Source organism: Hippocampus zosterae, chromosome 18, assembly GCF_025434085.1.
Source record: "Hippocampus zosterae strain Florida chromosome 18, ASM2543408v3, whole genome shotgun sequence".
Taxonomy (NCBI): Eukaryota; Metazoa; Chordata; class Actinopteri; order Syngnathiformes; family Syngnathidae; genus Hippocampus; species Hippocampus zosterae.
Window position 1 is genome coordinate 3297710 of NC_067468.1, and position 20961 is coordinate 3318670.

Genomic DNA, 20961 nt, shown 5'->3' on the forward strand with positions numbered 1-20961 from the left:
TGCATTGATATAGGAGGCTAAACATGAGCTGCTTCGGTGGTAAGCAAACTCCTTCTGACAAATTAGGCACAACACTCTACCTTTATCAATAGTGCCGTCAGGGCTTTTTGGAATGTAAATTGTCCATTCATTGTGGCAAGAACTCTCACATAGCTCCTCCATTTTCACCTCTCCTCTCCTCACCGCTGCTGACTTAGCCCACCCAACTCCAATAGGAGCCAATCAGCTTATGCTAAACAGGCCCAAACATCATGACAACCAATCAATGTCCGCTTCAGGCTGTGACTGACAATTTTTTTCCCCACCCTCAACAACTCGAACACAGGAAGCGAACACATAAAAAGTGATATTAGAAAAAGGCAACCCACTTACAGAAACAATCAAGTTTGAGATTAAAAATTAGAATAACACGATTAAAAAACATAACGCATTAAATATGACTGTGATTAAATAATCACAATTAACTCGATAATTTGACACCTCTACATTATATGGCTGGTGTGACTTATAATCAGGAGCACTTGTAGTCCGGAAAATACGGGAACAGAATTTTTTTTCCAGAATATGCAGAAACCAATTAATATTTTATGTTTGTTCTTTTTTTAAACTGTTCTTTGTTCCCTCCTCCCCTGCGACCATCGATGAACTCATGCAAAAATCACTTCCGTACTAGATAAGAGACATGCCACGTGGTGCACACATTGAACCCTTCGGTCCCAGAACAATCTTAGGATGCTCAACACGTGAAGCATTCAAGATCATTGAGTTGAGATTTTGTCGTTTTCAAGATCATTGCTTTTGTAATGATTGTGAGAACATCTTGTACTGCATTTCGGGACGGATCATTTTTCATTTGTCTCTGTGATTGGTAATTTAATGCTTGTTCTTGGATGCTTTTTCCAGGACCCACAACTGGCCATTCCCAGAGGAACTCTTCTGGCCATATTGATCACTGGAATAGTTTATCTGGGAGTTGCAGTTTCTACAGGTACTTAGGACTTTGTATATCCTTTACAGACAAATGATAAGATTGTCTTTTTTTTTTTTCATTTCAATAGTATCCAATTACTTTTGCGCGGTTGATACTTGCCACTCCAGGTTCATGTATCGTGAGGGATGCCAGTGGAAATGACACAGTCAGTTCTCAATTCCTGGTGAATTGCACTGATGCTTCCTGCAAATTTGGCTATGACTTTTCTTCTTGTAAGAGTGTCAAAGGTAGCTGTCGCTATGGCCTACACAATGATTATCAGGTAAGAGGCGTTCTCAATCGTTACTATTACGATTATTTCAGAATCAAAATTAGTTGATTTATTAGGTGCACAACATAAAAAAATTTTAACTATGTGTCCAGGTTATGAGCATGGTTTCGGGTTTTGGACCTATCATTACAGCTGGAATCTTCTCTGCCACCCTGTCCTCAGCACTGGCATCGTTGGTCAGTGCACCCAAAGTATTTCAGGTGAGCCATCTTGTGATTTTGTGGAAGACTTTGTCAGGATAATACCAGGACAAATTTAAACAAAAGACGACACACAGGGAAGATTGTCTTTGCAGTCTGCGGAAGCATGATTTCCCAGAGCAAACGATGGCAGTTCCTCTGCAATCACACTCAAAGTTCCTTGTGCTCCTCGTCGGACTTTTATTGTTTACATATGGAAAATACAAGAAAAACACTGCCCCCGATATTTGCATACCATGCCCCCAGTCCAGCCCTCGGCGGTGATTCGATTACTTTTGTCGAGCTTTGAAACACAGATACAGTCATCTCGTTACCTCTGCGTCCCGCGTCCTAGACGCATAATTTTCCCGTGGGACGCACATTTCCAAATAATGTGCGTTTTTGGTACGCAAGGAAATTTCTCAGTCAAAACAACAACGAAAAACTACGGCAGGCCTGAGGATTTCACGGTAACTCTCGTTACCGGTAGCGTGTCGATTCCGTGGCGTCATTTTGATGGTACCAAAAAATCGTTTAAAAATAAAAGTCACCGCACATGAGTTGACTGTACGCCACAGAATCTGTCCTGAGTGAGTAACGCGATTTCACTGTGCCTGTATGTGTGTTTGTGGTGTGGTGTGTGAGTGTGTTTCTTCTAATTTACGTTTGTTTTGTTTTGTTTTCAGTGTTGAGGATGGGGCGGGGGGACGGAACAGATAACGTTATGTACGCATGCGGTTTGCTATTTTAGTCCGCAAACTGAGGAATCGTGCGGATGAAAGTTTGAGATGGGGGCGAAAAAAACTCACAAAGGTCTACTAATTACGACATTTAAGAAATGGGAATGCCAGTCTGATTTTTCGTATGAATCGTCCGAAGGGCGTATCACTAAACTCGCCTGTGATATGTGCACAAGAGCGAGATACGACGTGAGGCACGATTACGAGGCAAGCTGGTCATTAGGTCTATTGGCTAATCGCTATGAAAAATATGATGAAACAGTATTGGTTATTCTATAATTTACTGGTTTTAGCATTGTAACTTTATGAATAAAACATTTGTCACAAGGTGTAGTAATGCTAATGTTAACTGTTGGTTGAACTAATGATGACGTGTGTTAGATTCTTTCATCAAATTGATCGTAGAGTCCACATGAATCGACTTGGGAAGAGGATGTCAAGCCACATCAATAATTACCTGTATTAATGATTACCAGTCAATTAATCTTTGTAGTGTGAGATTGGAAAAAAGACCCTGATTTTGTGGTGTGCTGTATTCATGATGCCATATTTTGATCCATTAATTTTCTTAAATAAACCTGGAGTACACAGCTGCTGATTTAATGTTCATTGTTAGTGCATAGTTTTCAAACATTTACCCTTGAAACATTGTACTTTTGAGGGTCCGAATTCTTGATTATGAATATCAGTCAAAATAGAAAAATGGGTTCCCATGATGAACGTTTACGGAACCCAAAATTAGTTACTGTGGTTTCCCTTTGGGTAATCCGACGGAACCGAAAAACTGTGACCGTGAATTTCCGAAACTCTCAGGCCTGCTACTGAATTATTTACATTTTTTCAGCATTTGTTTATAATTGTATGTACAGGTATATGTTGTTGTTTGTGTTATTATCATATGCAATTGAATAAGTAGACCATTTCAGAATTTGAAATTTGGGACTCTCTAAATGCATATTGGGACTCATACTTTTCTGCTCAGCGAGTCCCTGGGACTCGCTGCCGGTAAACTGTAAAATTATCACCCTTCATGTCTGGTCTGCCACGAATAAGCAAGTTGCAGACTTCGCAGATGACAAATGTTTGCCTGGGCGCGACACTTATTACCAGTTCCCAACCGTCTTTTAATGTTCTAAAACACTTAGTTCCTCAACTGTTTACTCCCACTGCCAAGCCCGAGTCTAGCCTCCTTACATCTGTTTGCACCCTTGCTTTAATGTGATTACTGTGGACTTTAAAAAGCCCACCGCCTGAGTTGCGCACAGGCAAACACTCCAGAACGTTTAGACATGCCCAAATTAAATGAAACTTTAAACATGATATTGTTTCACTCGTAGAGTTCTCTATCAGCCTTTTACAAAATTGAACCTGTGCCTCACCTTGGCAGAGTTGAATGCAGTCCTCAAAGGCACCGTAGCCATGAATGGAGGTTGGTCGGGCGTGGTCTGCAGTACACTCATTCCTCCACACATAGCACTATGATAGTTAAGGAATTGAATACATGCCTTGTAACCCTTTGGTTACAAGGTGCATTTTTGGCCACACACCATAGTGTAGATGTGTCCCGAAACAAGTAAACAAGTCAAGTTAAAATAGGCTCACAGTTATAAGAAACATGCTGTACTAACACGGTTGTTCTTTTACAGGCTTTATGTAAAGACAACATTTACCCTGGCCTTGGAATGTTTGCCAAAGGTTATGGCAAGAACAATGAGCCTCTCCGGGGCTACATCCTGACCTTTGTGATTGCTCTTGTGTTCATCCTAATTGGTAAGGTAGCTGCTAGATTACAGAGTGCAATAGTGCAAAATAATTAGCGCTCCAAAAGTATTACTCTTATAGAATTTATCTTAGATAAACATTTGAGTTTTAGGAAATCAGAGAGTTTCTTGTTGTCCTGTTTGTTGTCTGTGATACAAATCTCACATAAGTTTTATAATTAGGCTGATCCTAGTTTTTTTTAAAAATCAGCAAGAAGGCATTTTATGGCTGTTGGTGTCTCCGAAGTCCCAAGAACCTCTCTCCAGGATATTCCAAAGCTTTTCAGTCATTTATAAAGCTATAAATACCACATGGATGAGCTATTAGGAGATGGTTATGCTGTTCCATCAAAGCTGCATCGTTGGCAAGGAGGGGTGGAGTAATGCTTTGGGCTGAAATATTGAGAAGTGAAATTATAAATTACTTTAGTATAGATGTATTGAAGGTGTCAAAACTGGTATGTTCCTCCTCGGGTAAAAGGAAAAAAAGAGGAAAAATAATATGCCTTCCACAGTAAAGTGATTCTCAATCACGATGAAGCACTATCCCACACTTCAAAATATGAACAAAAACAGCATCGATGTCACCATTCGGGACTCATTGTAATTGTCCCCTATTAGAATAAACATGGCCTTGAACATAGTCCTGATGATTGAGGGTATATACAGTATAAGGGTGATACTATTCAAATACACATTTTTCCATACAAGCTTATTCGAGGAACAGAGAAAGTATAATCCTGTATTTAATCATGTGAACAACTGGTCATTTATTTATCTTTTCTTTGCAGCTGAGCTGAACATCATTGCCCCGATCATCTCAAACTTTTTCTTGGCTTCCTATGCATTGATCAACTTTTCCGTGTTCCATGCCTCATTGGCTAACTCGCCCGGTAAGTTATAGGAAGATAGGTGAATTACTGTAAATGTAACATATTCGGGCTGGTAGGAGTCTGAAAATTAATTCAACATTTGAGTGGGCACAATCCAATCGATTTATTTTTCCTCAAAGGCATTAAGTGAGCACATTCTAAAATGCTTGCAGGAAACTTTTGGCTAGAAATTTGGAGACAAAGCTAACGAGGCCAAATTGAAATGATTTGGACATGTGAAAAGGAGGGGCACTGGATACATCGGCAGAATGATGCTCCCGGTAGGGCATGGGTGTCAAACTCAGGTCCTGGAGGGCTGCTGTCCTGCATGTTTTCCAAGTCTCCCTGTTTCAAGACATATGATTCAAATGAACAGGTTCAATGTCAGGCTTCCGCAGAGCTTGCTGATGATCTGATCATTTGAATCAGGTGTGCTGCAACAGGGAGACTTGGAAAACATGCAGGACAGCGGCCCTCCAGAACCCTTGTTTAACACCTATGCGGTAGGAGGCAAAGAGGTGATTTATGGAAGTGGTGAATGGAGATAGCTGAATTGTTGTTTGAGCAGAAAGTGCAGAGGACAAGGTGAGGTCTATAATGATTTGCTGTGGTGACTTCTGGATACGGTAAAGCCAAAAGGGAAAGAAGAAAAAGCCCCCCACCCAAAAAAAAGAAAACAAATCAGTGTATGCCACCCAGAATTTTATTTTTTTATGTTACAGTATGCCTGAAATTATCAACTCATTTTAAATTCAGTGTGCTTACTCGTGAAGAAGACTAAGATGATGACAATTTAGTCGCATACTGGATCAACAAGATTATTTTGAAATAGAATTAAAACAATATGGTAGGTTTCACATATGTAGCGTACTACAGAAATCATTGATAAATCTTACTATTTCGAAAATACCTCATTCTTTTCAAAATAAGATTTTTGGTTGGTTTGTTCTAACAAAAATCAATCTAAAAAATATTTGTTCACATTTGAAATCTGCAATATAGTGAGGGCTACTGTATAGATTAGGGGTGCCCATTACGTCGATCGCGATCGACCAGTAGATCAAGCACTGGTCTCAAGTTGATCCGAGGTGGAGAGGAGAAAAAAAACAAAAAAACATTTGTGTCTCTGTGCATGTTAGTAATTTATTTTTGTGTTAATGCACACTGCACCCTAATCATTCTATCTGTCTCACTTTCAAAAAAAGTATTTTAAAAAGAAAATATAATAGACGTGTGACTGCGTCACCGGAAGTTGTTAGCACTCGGCAATCTGCAATTGCAGCTTGTGATCCGAGTTGTTGCGCTATATCTTTTATCGTTATCATTATTCTCATTCAGAGTTTGTTTTGTACAATTCACAGAGGGGACGGGAAAAGAATGGGAATCTGTAGGGCCGAGAGAAGCATTTCAAAACTGTACACGTGAGCTACGATAGTTAACAGGCTGCAAAAGTGCATCGTGTGCCTCAGCGTCAGGCTATTGCTCATCATGGCATGCGTGCGCGTGTGCGTGTGTACGCGTGCGTGCGGGGTAACAGGTCGATCGCGGGAGGTTGGTTGATTGAAAAGTAGATCTTCAGTCAAAACGATGGAGGCACCCCTGGTATAGATAATAGTACCGTACCTCAGTCATGTTCAGAATGCTGAGATTTGGATGGGATGTGCACGGAACACCTTTCCATGAAGGCGTCCAGGAGCTAGATGCCGGAGCTAACTCAACGGGCCCTTCTCAATGTGGAGGAGCAGCAGCAGCTCTACTTTTTGCCCCTCCTGGATGACTGAGCCTCTCACCCTATTTGTAAGGGAGAGTCTGCACACCCTGAGGAGGGAACTCATTTCAGCCACTTGAAATCAGTTATCTCATTCTTTCGGTCTCTGGTTATCCCAGTGGGCTGCATCCGGGTGAGGGAATAATATTTTCTCAGGTATTTATTCGTCATAAAGAGTTGTGAGCTGTGTGGGTTGGGTTATTTTATTTTATTTCATTTTATTTATTTATTTATTTATTTATTTGGAGGTGGGGTACCGTTTCACTATGTGACCTTATGCCCCACGACAATTTATGGGACACTCTCAGGTAAATGGCTAAAAGAGGAGAAATTCAGTATTATTAACAAAGACTTGATATTTTAAATACAGTACTGATAATTAAATAATGGAACTCCTCAAAGCATAAAAATTAAGCAGCAAACAATATGTGCTGTCAGTTACAGTATGCCCTATTCTGTTAGTACGACTGTCCCTTATATCTCACGATGCCATTGATCAAGTGGTTAGCTGCATCTTAATACAACAAAATCACTAACAAAGCTGGTCTAAAATGAATATAGCATTACAGTCGTGGAGGTTTTTTTTCATAGCGACTGCTTCTTTAAACAACACTGTCTAGTGAGTTTTCATTTTTATTATTATATTATTATTTATTATTGTTTTATTATTATGAGTTTTATTTTCTTGTCCACACTCAAATAAGTTGAAAGAACGGAATACAAACATCATCGCTATGTCAAATCTATGATATTTGCCAAATAAAAGATAACAAAAAAAATGGCTAAATCCTTGAATACATCCCAAATCGCTTGGGGTATACCTTTGAGCATGTCCTTAATAGATTTTGAGGCTGTAGAAACATCAACAAGCAGCTTGAAAACTGCACTGTACACTTGTGATTTATTTATAGACACTTAGAAGAAAGAAATGTGTGTACATTATTTTTCATGATATGCTCTTATTTACTGCAATGTTTCTTTTTTTGTACATATTGAATTCTCTTTTCTTCTTTAACCCCAGAGCGCTAGCTGTGCTCCAGGTACAGATTCTCTGTCTTGCGTCTAATTCCACCAAGCAGATGATGTATTTATTTACCTGGACATAAATGGTACATGGCTCAATTTGAGGCTTACAATTTTGTAAATATTGAGGAAATAGACTAACCGTCTGACAAGATCTTGCCACCTCTCTAAAAGCAATTTGAAAATAAAGTTTTAGTCTACCAATTACCAATCTCACTCAGGGGAAATACTTACATAATGCTGAGTGACGTAGCATGGTCAATGTACCCTTTGTGTTGTGGTTGTAGTCATTGTGTAACAATGCAGTATCTCTGTGTCCCATCACTAAAATCCTATTACTTCAGTTTTTGTGGAATTCCTACGATGAGTGAATAAATATGGTCCTAAATAGCAGGTGTAACTTTCTGATCTCATGCGTAACAGACTGATACCTCATCCTTTAACCCAATACATTCAACATCAAGATGCTCTCTCTCCATGCTCTTTGTAACTTGTTTGTAGTTCATGAGTATAATTCATAAAGAAAAGAAAGGAAGGGAAAAAAACAAGGTTTCTTATGCTGTATCCCCTTTTTGTCTTGAAAACTGCTCAAATAATTGTTTCCTCGTTGGTTTATTTGACAAACCTACTTGAGTTTAACATCTAATAATTAGTTTCATCATTTTAACAGAAGTATTAGTTTTGCGGAGGTTTAGATATGGATATGACAGTGGTAGCTTTAATATTTTTTCGCATCTTTGATCTGAATTGTGACTTCTGTCATTGCTATCACAGGGTGGCGTCCCAGCTTCAAATACTACAACATGTGGGTTTCGCTTGCTGGAGCTGTACTGTGCTGTGTGGTAATGTTTGTCATCAACTGGTGGGCTGCTCTCTTCACCAACGTCATTGTTCTGGCACTCTATATTTACGTCAGCTATAAAAAACCAGGTAAATGTGTCATCTTAAAAATGAACTTAATTTTATTTCCCTGTGTATCCCAACGATTCCCGACCTACCATTTGAGAAACACAAGCTTAAATCACATCTGGTTTGGTTACATAGGTTTAAAATTGCCGTTATTGTATTTATATGATGCACTTTTTGGTGAGACATATTTGTGAGAACGGAAAGAAAAATTATATGAACCCTTGGAATTTATTACATTTTCGCATAAATCTATATATATATTGCGCGTCGTCCCGCACGCGGTCTGTCCTTCCGTCTGTTCCTTTTCAAAACGTACCTACTTCACCGCGCCGCCACTGCGCCGCTCAGGCAGTGGCTCACTACGATCGCGCGGGCATCTTAGCGAAAAAATGTTGTCTACCCTCAAGCATTGCAATGAAATTGTTAGTTATTTAGTAGAGCTAAACATCTCTTTATTTTCGCGATAAGCAATGAAGATGAACAAAAAGTTGAACCAAGCAACAACACTTTTGTGGTCCGAAGGCCCACCTTACCAGCCTTCCGCAGGAACTAGCTGATGAGCCGCCCGGAGGACGGCGAACCAGCTAGTCAATCATAAAATGGAGTGTGAGCTGTATCTAAATCACAAGAATAAGTCAACAGAGCTCACCTAAACAAACATCACACAAACAATTATGTTTTCATATTTTTTTAGAAGTAAACATTCACAGCACGGGGAGGAAAAAGTAAGTGAACCTTTTGGATTTGAAAACTTCTTCTCCGTCGTGTGAGTGTTTACAATACTTGTTATACTCTTAAACAATACGAAAATACAGTATTCTCTTGTAAGGAATCATACTTGCGTTATCCAATCTTTCCTTGTAACAAAATTTCCTTATGTGGGAACCGACAATGGTACATGTCCTTTATGAACATGCAAGTATGTTAACAAAATTCATGTGTAACAACACAAGCAATAAAATACAAAATATATGATAAAAAAAAACTGTATAACACAAAAACTGCACCATACAGTACAGGTATATGAACAAAATACAGCATAACAAGATGGGTCTCAAAATTAGGACTATTAGCTACAAAATGAGACTAGTAATAGACCTAGTGGCTATACCTTCCACTCACTTCCCTGTCTCTGACTTTACCTCCCCTCGATCAGCACACAAGACAGCATTGCTCAGCTGATGTCAGACAATGAACTTTTTAAGCCAGGCACGGGACGCGTGGAAGTCCTCTATGCCCATAGTTAGCACTAAATAGCGGCGCGGACACAGTTACTGTTCCGTAGTATGGAGTGGGAGTTGCTTGAGTTTGTGCTACTGCGGGCTTCCGAGTTCCAGGTACCGGAACTTCTGTTGTCATGATTCAATCGTTAATGTAATAACGTAGTCAAAATTTTAATGCATAGGTTTTTATTTTGGTTTGATAGAAGTCTGTAGGTGGGAATACAGTGCACTCCGCTTAATAGAACACCGGTTAATAGAGTAATCCGCTTAATAGAGCAAAAGGCTCTGGAACAGATTTGCCTAATGCAATTTCCTATAAAGATACTCCGCTTAGTAGAACAGACCTCCGCTTAATAGAACAGGCCGTAAGCAATGAACATTGTAAACTAGTGGTTTTCGAAGTGTAGCTATCGCGATACTGTACCACTATCGCGAGAAAACGCGGTAGTTCTAGCCGTATACAGTAACAGGTAGCACGCGTCACTCCACACATAGACACTAGGGATGTGAATCTCAGCACTGAAGACGATTCGATACACATCACGATCCACTGCCAGCGATGCGATACTTAAACGATACATGGAATTTTCTGGCGATGCGATACGATTCACCGTCGTCACGATGCGATACGATTCGATACACATTAAGTTCAAATCAATGCGATCCGATACGATACAATGCAATTTGTTGCGATATTGTGCAATTAAACATGATGCAAATAAGCAAAGAAAAAAAGCTTTTAAAAAGATGGAATTCAGTATGGTATTACAAAAAGGATACCACTTTATTCCTTATAAAGAGTAGAACTTGTAAAACAACTTATTTAAGCCCTTTCACAATTGGGTTTTGTGCAAAGAAAATGTAAACAATTTGGCACCTGAGACTCACAGCTGTTGCTATAGTGTAAACACAAACAGACTATTCTCACTGAGTGTCTTTTGTGAAATATAATAATAATATATATATGTATATGAATCTCTAGCGCAAGATGTCCACCCATCCACTGTAAGTGCAACTCTTTGCGCACTGTTCAGCGACACAGTAATCTCACGTCTCACTTTGTTGTACACAATATGGGAATATGTTTGTAAGTGAACACAGACCTGTCTGGTATTTTATACCTGGGTTCCAAAACGTGCACGAGCTGTCTGAAACCCTCGTTGTCCACCACGCTAAGGCTGGAGGTCTTTGCATATGAAATAAGCAGTGATCTTAGTTATAGCCATTGCGCGGTCACAGTGAGTTGCAAGGGGACTCCCAAAATAAGAGGCAATTTTTTTCTGATCCTGACCTGGTTTACCAAGAGTTTCTCCGGTGTCCGGCGAGGAACTGGGCGTGGAAGCGGGGGAGCGGGAGGGAAACTTGTCGGTGATCTGGTGCCATCGGTTTAAGTGGGTCTGCATATTTGTGGTGCTGCCGTTGTATGGCTTCTTAGTGCGACATTTCTTGCAAATTACGGAGGTTTTATCAAGCTTTCCGTCTTTCTTTTCGAAGCCGTAGTATTTCCAAACATAAGATTTGAAGGTTGCGGCTGCATTAAATATAGTAGTTTCCTCGCTGCTGCTTGCGCTAACTTCCATGTTTCGCTAGTTGTGTACCGTCCGTATTCAACACAAAACGCAAAACAATGATGGTGCATTCATTGCGCCTAGGAAAGGGCAAATAGGTGACGTTTAACATGAATAAAACGGTTGCTAGAATCGGATTTTACCAATACCCACCAAATGCATCGTGATGAATCGCGATTTCACCCGTCAAAACGGTTGCTAGAATCGGATTTTACCGATTATTTTCCACACCCCTAATACCCATCAATGCATCGTGATGAATCGCGATTTCACCGATACCCATCAATGCATCGTGATGAATCGCGATTTCCCTCTCCGTGAGCCGTCACCTTACCGTGGTGGAGGGGTTTGTGTGTCCCAATGATCCTAGGAGCTAAGTTGTCTGGGGCTTTATGCCCCTGGCAGGGTCACCCATGGCAAACAGGTCCTAGGTGAGGGACCAGACAAAGCACGGCTCACAAATCCCCTTAATGACAAAAAAAATCGATGGTATCCAGTTTCCCTTGCCCGGACGCGGGTCACCGGGGCCCCCCTCTGGAGCCAGGCCTGGACGTGGGGCTCGTTGGCGAGCGCCTGGTGGCCGGGCCTACACCCATGGGGCCCGGCCGGGCTCAGCCCGAAGAGGCAACGTGGGTCCCCCTTCTCATGGTCTCACCACCCGTGGGAGGGGTCAAAGGGGTCGGGTGCAATGCGAGCTGGGCGGCAGCCAAAGGCGGGGACCCTGGCGGTCCGATCCTCGGCTGCAGAAGCTAGCTCTTGGGACATGGAATGTCACCTCTCTGGCAGGGAAGGAGCCCGAACTGGTGTGTGAGGCAGAGAAGTTCCGACTGGATATAGTCGGACTTGCCTCCACACACAGCCTAGGTTCTGGTACCAGTCCTCTCGAGAGGGGTTGGACTCTCTTTCACTCTGGAGTTGCTCACGGTGAGAGGCGCAGAGCAGGTGTGGGCATACTTATTGCCCCCCGGCTCAGTGCCTGTACATTGGGGTTCACACCGGTGGACGAGAGGGTTGCATCCCTCCGCCTGCGGGTGGGGGGACGGGTCCTGACTGTTGTTTGTGCATATGCACCAAACAGCAGCTCAGCATACCCACCCTTTTTGGAGTCCTTGGAGGGTGTGCTGGAGAGTACTCCTGCTGGGGACTCCCTTGTTCTACTGGGGGACTTCAATGCTCACATGGGCAATGACAGTGAGACCTGGAGGGGCGTGATTGGGAGGAACGGCCCCCCCCGATCAGAACTCGAGTGGTGTTTTGTTATTGGACTTCTGTGCTCGTCACGGACTGTCCATAACGAACACCTTGTTCAAACATAAGGGTGTCCACGTGTGCACTTGGCACCAGGACACCCTAGGCCGTAGTTCGATGATCGACCTTGTGGTCGTGTCATCGGATTTGCGGCCGCATGTTCTGGACACTCGGGTGAAGAGAGGGGCGGAGCTGTCAACTGATCACCACCTGGTGGTGAGTAGGCTCCGATGGTGGGGGAAGATGCCGGTCCGTCCTGGCAGACCCAAACGTATTGTGAGGGTTTGTTGGGAGCGTCTGGCGGAATCCGCTGTCAGAAGGAGTTTCAACTCCCACCTCCGACAGAGCTTTTCCCATGTTCCGGGGGAGACGGGGGACATTGAGTCCGAGTGGACCATGTTCCGTGCCTCTATTGTTGAGGCGGCCAATCTGAGTTGTGGCCGTAAGGTGGTTGGTGCCTGTCGTGGCGGCAACCCTCGTACTCGCTGGTGGACACCAGCAGTAAGGGATGCCGTCAAGCTGAAGAAGGAGTCCTATCGAGCCTTTATGGCCTGTGGGACCCCAGAGGCAGCTGACGGGTACCGACTGGCCAAGCGGAACGCAGCTTCGGTGGTCGCCGAGGCAGAAACCCGAGCATGGGAAGAGTTCGGTGAGGCCATGGAAGCCGACTTCCGGACGGCTTCGAGGAAATTCCGGTCCACCATCCGACGTCTCAGGAGGGGGGAGCAGTGCACCACGAGGAAGCAGAGCCTGGGGACTCTGAGGTGGGCTCTCCTATCTCTGTGGTTGAAGTCACCGATGTGGTTAAAAAGCTCCTCGGTGGCAAGGCCCCAGGGGTGGATGAGATCCGCCCAGAGTTCCTCAAGGTTCTGGATGTTGTGGGGCTGTCCTGGTTGACACGCCTCTGCAACATCGCGTGGTCAACGGGGAGAGTGCCTCTGGATTGGCAGACCGGGACGGTAGTCCCTCTTTTTAAAAAGGGGGACCGGAGGGTGTGTTCCAACTACAGAGGGATCACACTCCTCAGCCTCCCTGGTAAGGTCTATTCAGGGGTGCTGGAGAGGAGGGTCCGTCAGGAAGTCGAGCCTCAGATTGAGGAGGAGCAGTGTGGTTTTCGTCCCGGCCGTGGAACAGTGGACCAGCTCTACACCCTTAGCAGGGTTCTCGAGGGTATGTGGGAATTCGCCCAACCAGTCTACATGTGTTTTGTGGACTTGGAGAAGGCGTTTGACCGTGTCCCTCGGGGAGTTCTGTGGGGGGTGCTTCGTGGGTATGGAGTACCGAACCCCCTGATACGGGCTGTTCGGTCACTATACCACCGATGTCAGAGTTTGGTCCGCATTGCCGGCAGTAAGTCGGAATCGTTTCCAGTGAGGGTAGGACTCCGCCAAGGCTGCCCTTTGTCACCGATTCTGTTCATAACCTTCATGGACAGAATCTCTAGGCGCAGCCGAAGCGTTGAGGGGGTCCGTTTTGGTGGCCTCAGTATTGCATCCTTGCTTTTTGCAGATGATGTGGTGCTGTTGGCTCCTTCAAACAGGACTCTCCAACTCTCACTGGAGCGTTTCGCAGCCGAGTGTGAAGCGGTTGGGATGAAAATCAGCACCTCCAAATCTGAAACCATGGTCCTCAGTCGGAAAAGGGTGGAGTGCGGATCGGTGCAGCGTCTGCTGTGATGCGGACGTTGTATCGGTCTGTCGTGGTGAAGAAGGAGCTGAGCCAAAGGGCGAAGCTCTCAATTTACCGGTCGATCTACGTTCCAACCCTCATCTATGGTCACGAGCTATGGGTCGTGACCGAAAGAACGAGATCCCGGATACAAGCGGCCGAAATGAGTTTTCTCCGCAGGGTGTCCGGGCTCTCCCTTAGAGATAAGGTGAGAAGCTCGGTCATCCGGGAGGGGCTCCGAGTCGAGCCGCTTCTCCTCCACATCGAGAGGAGCCAGATGAGGTGGCTTGGGCATCTGATTCGGATGCCTCCTGAACGCCTCCCTGGTGAGGTGTTCCGGGCATGTCCCACCGGGAGGAGACCCCGAGGAAGACCCAGGACACGCTGGAGAAGACTATGTCACCCAGCTGGCCTGGGAACGACTCGGGATCCCCCGGGGAGAGCTGGAAGAAGTAGCTAGGGAGAGGGAAGTCTGGGCTTCCCTGCTAAAGCTGTTGCCCCCGCGACCCGGCCCCGGATAAGCGGTAGAAGATGGATGGATGGATGGATGAATCGCGATTTCACCCGTCAATCGCATCGTACCCAGTGAATGAGCCGATGCACTCGGATCGCGGACGTGCGCATCGATGTATCGATTAATATCGATTATTTTCCACACCCCTAATAGACACACGCACGTCACAATGGCTTCAACTTCATTCAAGAGACGAGAGAGAGACGAAGTGTAGCTATCGCGATACTGTACCACTATCGCGAGAAAACGCCGTAGTTCTAGCCGTATACAGTAACAGGTAGCACGCGTCACTCCACACATAGACACAGGCACGTCACAATGGCTTCAACTTCATTCAAGAGACGAGGGCTATCACCTGCGGATAAGAAGGACATACTCAGACGATACGATGCATTGCCGGATTCTCAGAAGGTACGCCCGCGGTTTCCAGGACTTCCCTCTTATCCAGCGCATTGAGAGGGAAGTCAACCGCAAAATTACGGACTCCTGTTTCCAGACAAAAGTAACGAAATTTTTCTCGTGATTTGAGATGTTTGACTGAAGTTGATTAAAGTTGTTGTTTGATTAAAGATATGGACGTCCACAGTCGAAATATCTCTTCTAACTCGTCAGCAGGGGGTTTTCTGCGTGCATAACTTGGTCGTCGACGTGTCTGAAGGTGTACCTAAGTGTCTCCGGTTAATAGAAACCCCGCTTAGTAGAACAGAAGCGCTTCGGCCCAATGGTGTTCTATTAAGCGGAGTGCACTGTACTTATTATATCTAATTGTTGAATGGTACTGGTATAAGAAGAGTATTTGTGCGATTCACATTAAGACCACAGTTTATGAACAATTTATGCAAAAATTAATCTGGCATTGTATTCAGTTAAATTTAAGGCCCAGAAGTTTATATGCTAATGGAAAAACACATTCAACTTAAAGAAATGGTGTTTCACATGATCGTGGTGAATTGCATACTCACTTTTAGCTTTAATCGGTTGAATAATTATACCGTAGTTATTCAAGCTCCTAATGTTGCAGAATATTAAGGTACACGTTATGGTCTTGATCCTCACTGACACATAACACTTCGTCCAAAAACTGGAGTTGATACAAGTCCTCATGTGATACATCACTGTCACGCTGCAGTGTGCCCTTCCAACCTCTATATATGTAACACAGGGTTTATGACTTGGAACACACCTGTGTGCACAGTTTGACATGCAGCTATACATACATACAAGACTTTTTTATTGCCTGTAACGCCACATGTGGTAGATGCCCTGTGGTTCAGCAGAGTGACCCACAAACACACTTCTTAATTCCAATATGTGTTTCTGTCTGCATACTTTCTCTCGTCCAGATGTAAACTGGGGCTCATCGACCCAGGCTTTGACCTACCATCAGGCTCTCACCCACACTTTGCACCTCAGTGGAGTGGAAGACCACATTAAGAATTTCAGGTATAAAAGACAACTCGTTTAGCGGTCATTGAAATTATGTGGATCATCTTCGTGTTATGGTTAGATGAAGTTATCAGAAGCTGAGTGGTTATTTTGAGTGGTTATTTTACCAGTTACAGATCAGATGGAAACTAATAAGCAGTATCAAATGAATCAAATTGTGTCTTAAGGGTGGTTTGTGTGCCCTCAGGGTTCATTCTCATGTCCTCTCACCACCTATCCATAATCCCAAAGAGATTAACATATTTGCTTTGATTGTGCTAATCTGCTTTAGATAATCACCCCGACCCACCAATACTGCCAACCTCACTATCATCATCATCATTCTCTTCCGCTTATCCGAAGTTGAAGTTGGATAATGTGGGTAGCAGTTTACGCAGGGAAGCAGAGTCCCTCTCCGTATCCACTTAGTCCAGTGCCACCTAGTCGATCCCGAGGTGTCCCCAAACCAGCTTCAAGACGTCTCTCCAGTGGGTCTAGGGTCATCCTTAGGGTCTCCTCTCAATGGGACATGCCCTGAACACCACACCAGAAAGGCACCTTATCGCTAAGGAAGAGCCCGGACACCCTGCGGAGGAAACTCATTTCGTCCGCTTCCATCTGAGAGTGGGAGCGTATGTCTCACAGGCCAAAAGGGCCTGATATGGCTCCTCCAGTTTGACAGCATCACTTACCGCAGGTGTCCACCTGTGGGTTCGGTGATTACATTGACCACATTACGACCACAGCTCTGATCGGCCACCTTGACATTGTAGGTGTGGAATATGGTCCACTTGGACCCTGCCTCCCTCAGGACATGAGAGAAGTTCTGCCAGAAGTGGGAGTCAAAACTGTTTCTGACAGGGGATTCTGCCAGATGTTCCCAGCAAACCCTCACCATGTGTTTGGGTCTGCCAGATCAGACAGGCATCTTCCCCCACCATCAGATATAACAGATGACCAAGTGGTTGACAGCTCTGGACCTCTCTTCACCTGAATGTTCAAAACAAACAAAGATCAAACTGCTGCCTTGGGTGTCCTGCTGCCAAGTGCACATGTGGTCAACCTTATGCTTGAACATGGTGTTCGTTATGGACAATCTGTGATGAGCACAAAAGTCCAGTAACAGAACACCATTTGGGTTTTGATCAGAGGCGCCTCCAAACCAAGCCCTTCCAGGTCTCAATGTCATTGCCTAGATGAGTATTGAAGTCCCCCAGCAGAACAAGAGAGTTCCAAAGGGGAGTGCGGGAGTTTGCATGTTTTTCCCGGGCCTGAGTGGGTTTTCTCCGAGTACTACGATTTCCTCCCACATTCAAAAAACATGCATGGCAGGCTGATTGAGCACTTTTAATTGTCACTAGTTGTGAGTGTGAGCGTGGATGGTACGCTCACACTCACTCAATGGTACGACCCTTGTGAGTATAAGCGAATCGGAAAATGGATGGATGGAAGGATGGCATTACAAGTATCATAGGAATCATGTTTTGTCTGGTCCCTCACTTTGGACCTGTTAGCCATGGGTGACAGTGCCAGGGCCATGAAGCCCCAGACCACTTAGCTCCTCGGTTCGTTGGAACATACAAGCCCATCCACCATGGTAACATGAGGGCTCTCAGAGGGATCCTAAGACCAGACCACAGAAAAATAAAAACTGTTTTCTTCAGCAATTATGTACTGTACATTTTGCTTTTTATTGTAGACCCCAGTGTCTGGTGATGACTGGTTACCCTAATTCCCGTCCAGCTCTATTGGACCTGGTCCACAGCTTTACCAAGAATGTTGGTCTGATGATCTGTGGTCATGTTCGCACGGTGAGCAAATTCTTCTTTCTGGCAGAAAATTTCACACAGTAGTATCGTATGTTATTAGTGTGATGCATTTGCAACAGTATTGGATACACCTCACCCATTAAATAAAGACAAAAATGTGAAAATAAATGCCGTTCTGGCAATATTTTTCAGATTAATAATATGCGGCTGTCATTTATATAAATGAACATAGCCAATTAAGTATGTTTTATTCTTATTATTGTTACTACTACTATTGCTTCATTTATTTACATTACTGTGTCCCATACGTGTCTGTGCCACCTTCCAGGGTTACAGAAGGCCAAACTTTAAAGATCTGTCAACAGACCAGTCCCGGTATCAGCGTTGGCTGCTGAAGAATGAAACAAAGGCTTTCTATACGCCAGTGTTTGCAGAAGACATGAGGCAGGGAACCCAGTACCTCCTTCAGGTAGGAAGACAGGCTTCTGGCATAAAGTGTCAATTGCGCTGAATCGCTTCTGAAGAAATGAGCACTTATGTAGTAGGTTTGGGTGACTTATTCTTTCCCTTGGCTGCATCGGTTTGTCCCCATTTATTGCCACCCAAAAGATCAAGACAACTGAGAGGGTGGAAGAGTTTTGCGCTAGAACTCAGCAGTACTAACTTGTTCTCAGTTTTTGCCGATGTTATCAACACCTGTATTATGCAAAATAACCCTTGATCAGGAAACCTGGTCTTGATCCAGATGTGCTGTCAAGTTTCAGCCCCATTTCCAAACTGCCTTTCATTTCAAAAATTCTGGAAAAAATGGTGCACATGCAGTTGAATTTTTTCTTGGATGAACATAACATCTTGGAGGTCTTCCAGTCAGGTTTCAAGACGATGCATAGCACAGAGTCAGCCCTGTTCCGCGTTTCTAATGACATCCTCCTGGCAGATGACACTGGAGACCATGTGTGTCTAGTTTTATTGAACTTAACTGCAGCATTTGATACAGTGGATCACAGTATTCTGCTGACTCGTTTGCAGCACTTGGTGGGCATTGGCGGCAGTGCTCTTGAGTGGTTTAGGTCCTATTCAGCTGACAGAACCTTTTGTGTCAGTCTTGGCTGCTCTGAGTCACACACTGCTCCCCTGTGGTGTTCCACAGGGCTCAATTCTGGGGCCTCAGCTGTTATCGCTGTATCTGCTCCCATTGGGCTCCATCTTAAGGAAACATGGTATTCCCTTCTACTGCTATGCAGATGACTGCCAGATCTATGTCCCACTAAGCAAAAAAGACGCCTTCTCCTTAAGGCCACTTCGATCCTGCCTGGAAGAAATCAAAACCTGGATGGCACTAAATTTCTTGAATTTCAATGAAAAGAAGACAGAGGTGATACTGTTTGGTCCCAGTGGCCCTTGTACATTCCATCCTGTAGACTTGGGCCCCCTGTCTCCTTATCTTAAGTCAACAGTCTCAAACTTGGGCCTTAAACTGGACAGTGATTTCAAACTTGACCGGGAAATTGGTGCCTTTGTTAAATCCAGCTTCTTTCACATTAGACAGCTGGCCAAAGTAAAACCTCTCCTCTCTCATGAACACTTTGAGACAGTAATTCAGGCATTCGTCACATCCCGGCTCGATTACTGCAATTCCCTTTACTTTGGAGTCAGCCAGTCCACCATTAAGCGCCTTCAGCTGGTCCAGAATGCCGCTGCCCGCCTCTTGACTGGTACTCGTAAGAGGGAGCACATCACTCCTCCTCTGGCATCCCTTCACTGGCTCCCCATACATTTTAGAGCTATTTTCAAGATCCTCTTATTTGTTTTCAAATCTCTAAATGACCTCACGCCACCTTACCTCTCTGAGCTCATCCGCCCCTACACACCTGCCCGGCGCTTTAAGTCTGCGGACCAGTCATTATTAGAAGTACCAAGAACTAAACTGAGGCTCAGAGGGGAGCAACGGGATTCTGTTGCTGGTCCCTCTCTCTGGAATGACCTCCCACTGAACATTCGGCAAGCCTCCTCGCTGCCCATCTTCAAATCCCTCCTCAAAACTCACTTGTATTCTTTGGCATTCCACTCAGCATGACTTAGATTTGTTCTTGGTTTTACTGTTCGGTGCTTTCTAGCGTCTTTGCTACCGATTTGTTTTACTGTTTATTGTACATTTTAAATTGCTCCATGTACAGCATTTTGTATGCAGCGATGGCTGTTCGAAAGTGCTCTATAAATACAATTGAATTGAATTTAATAAATATTCGCATGCTTTATAGCAGGGGTGCCCAACCTGTTTTCACAAAAGATCTACTTTTCACACACAAATGCACGCACACATGCCTGCCATTATGTGCACCAGTCATCACGCACCCTAACATGGACAAAAACAGACAAATAAGATAAGATATCCTTTATTTGTCCCACACTGGGGAAATTTACAGCCTCCAGCAGCAAGAATGTGGGTAGAAAGAAGAAAGAAGAAAAAAACAAACTAACACCGTACAATTAAGTGCAATATAAATACAAAATGGATAAATTGCAGTGCTATTTATAATCCTCGCTGAAGAGATCCCACCTGGTTGTCTCAAAGCAGTTCCGCAGAGCATCTTCAGCTTCTGTTGACCATTTCCTGACCATTCTGGTCACAGTTGGCTGCCTGTGCACCAGAGGTTTGTACACAGGCTCGAGAAATACCAAGTTGTGGTCTGCTCTTCCAAGAGGAGGGCGGGGGAGGGGTTCATATGCCTCCTTGGTATTGGCATAAAACAAGTCCAAAATTTTATTGTCTCTAGTGGCACAGGTTACATATTTCGTGAAGGTTGAAAAGGAGGATGACAGAGAGACATGGTTGAAGTCCCCAGAGATGATCAGCAGGGCGTTGGGGGACTGTTTGCAGCTTGCTCACGACAGTTATCAGGGCATCACAAGCTGCATCTCCATTAGCCGACGGGGGGATGTACACTGTCACAGCTATAACGTGTGAGAATTCCCTCGGGAGATAATGGGGCCTGAGGCTAATGGCTAGCAACTCAATGTCCCGGCTGCAGA

General features: G+C 44.2%; 1 protein-coding gene across 2 annotated transcripts in view; it reads left to right on the forward strand.

The window, feature by feature from the left end:
- The window catches only part of slc12a2 (solute carrier family 12 member 2), a 111349-nt gene that overhangs the window by 69882 nt on the left and 20506 nt on the right, over positions 1-20961 (forward strand). For both annotated transcript variants that reach the window (XM_052050062.1, XM_052050063.1), the window contains exons 9-17: positions 904-988; positions 1099-1253; positions 1355-1462; positions 3828-3951; positions 4733-4834; positions 8379-8534; positions 16078-16177; positions 17859-17970; positions 18257-18397. In XM_052050062.1, coding sequence (XP_051906022.1) covers positions 904-988; positions 1099-1253; positions 1355-1462; positions 3828-3951; positions 4733-4834; positions 8379-8534; positions 16078-16177; positions 17859-17970; positions 18257-18397 — 1083 coding nt within the window. The remainder of the gene's footprint in view (positions 1-903; positions 989-1098; positions 1254-1354; positions 1463-3827; positions 3952-4732; positions 4835-8378; positions 8535-16077; positions 16178-17858; positions 17971-18256; positions 18398-20961) is intronic.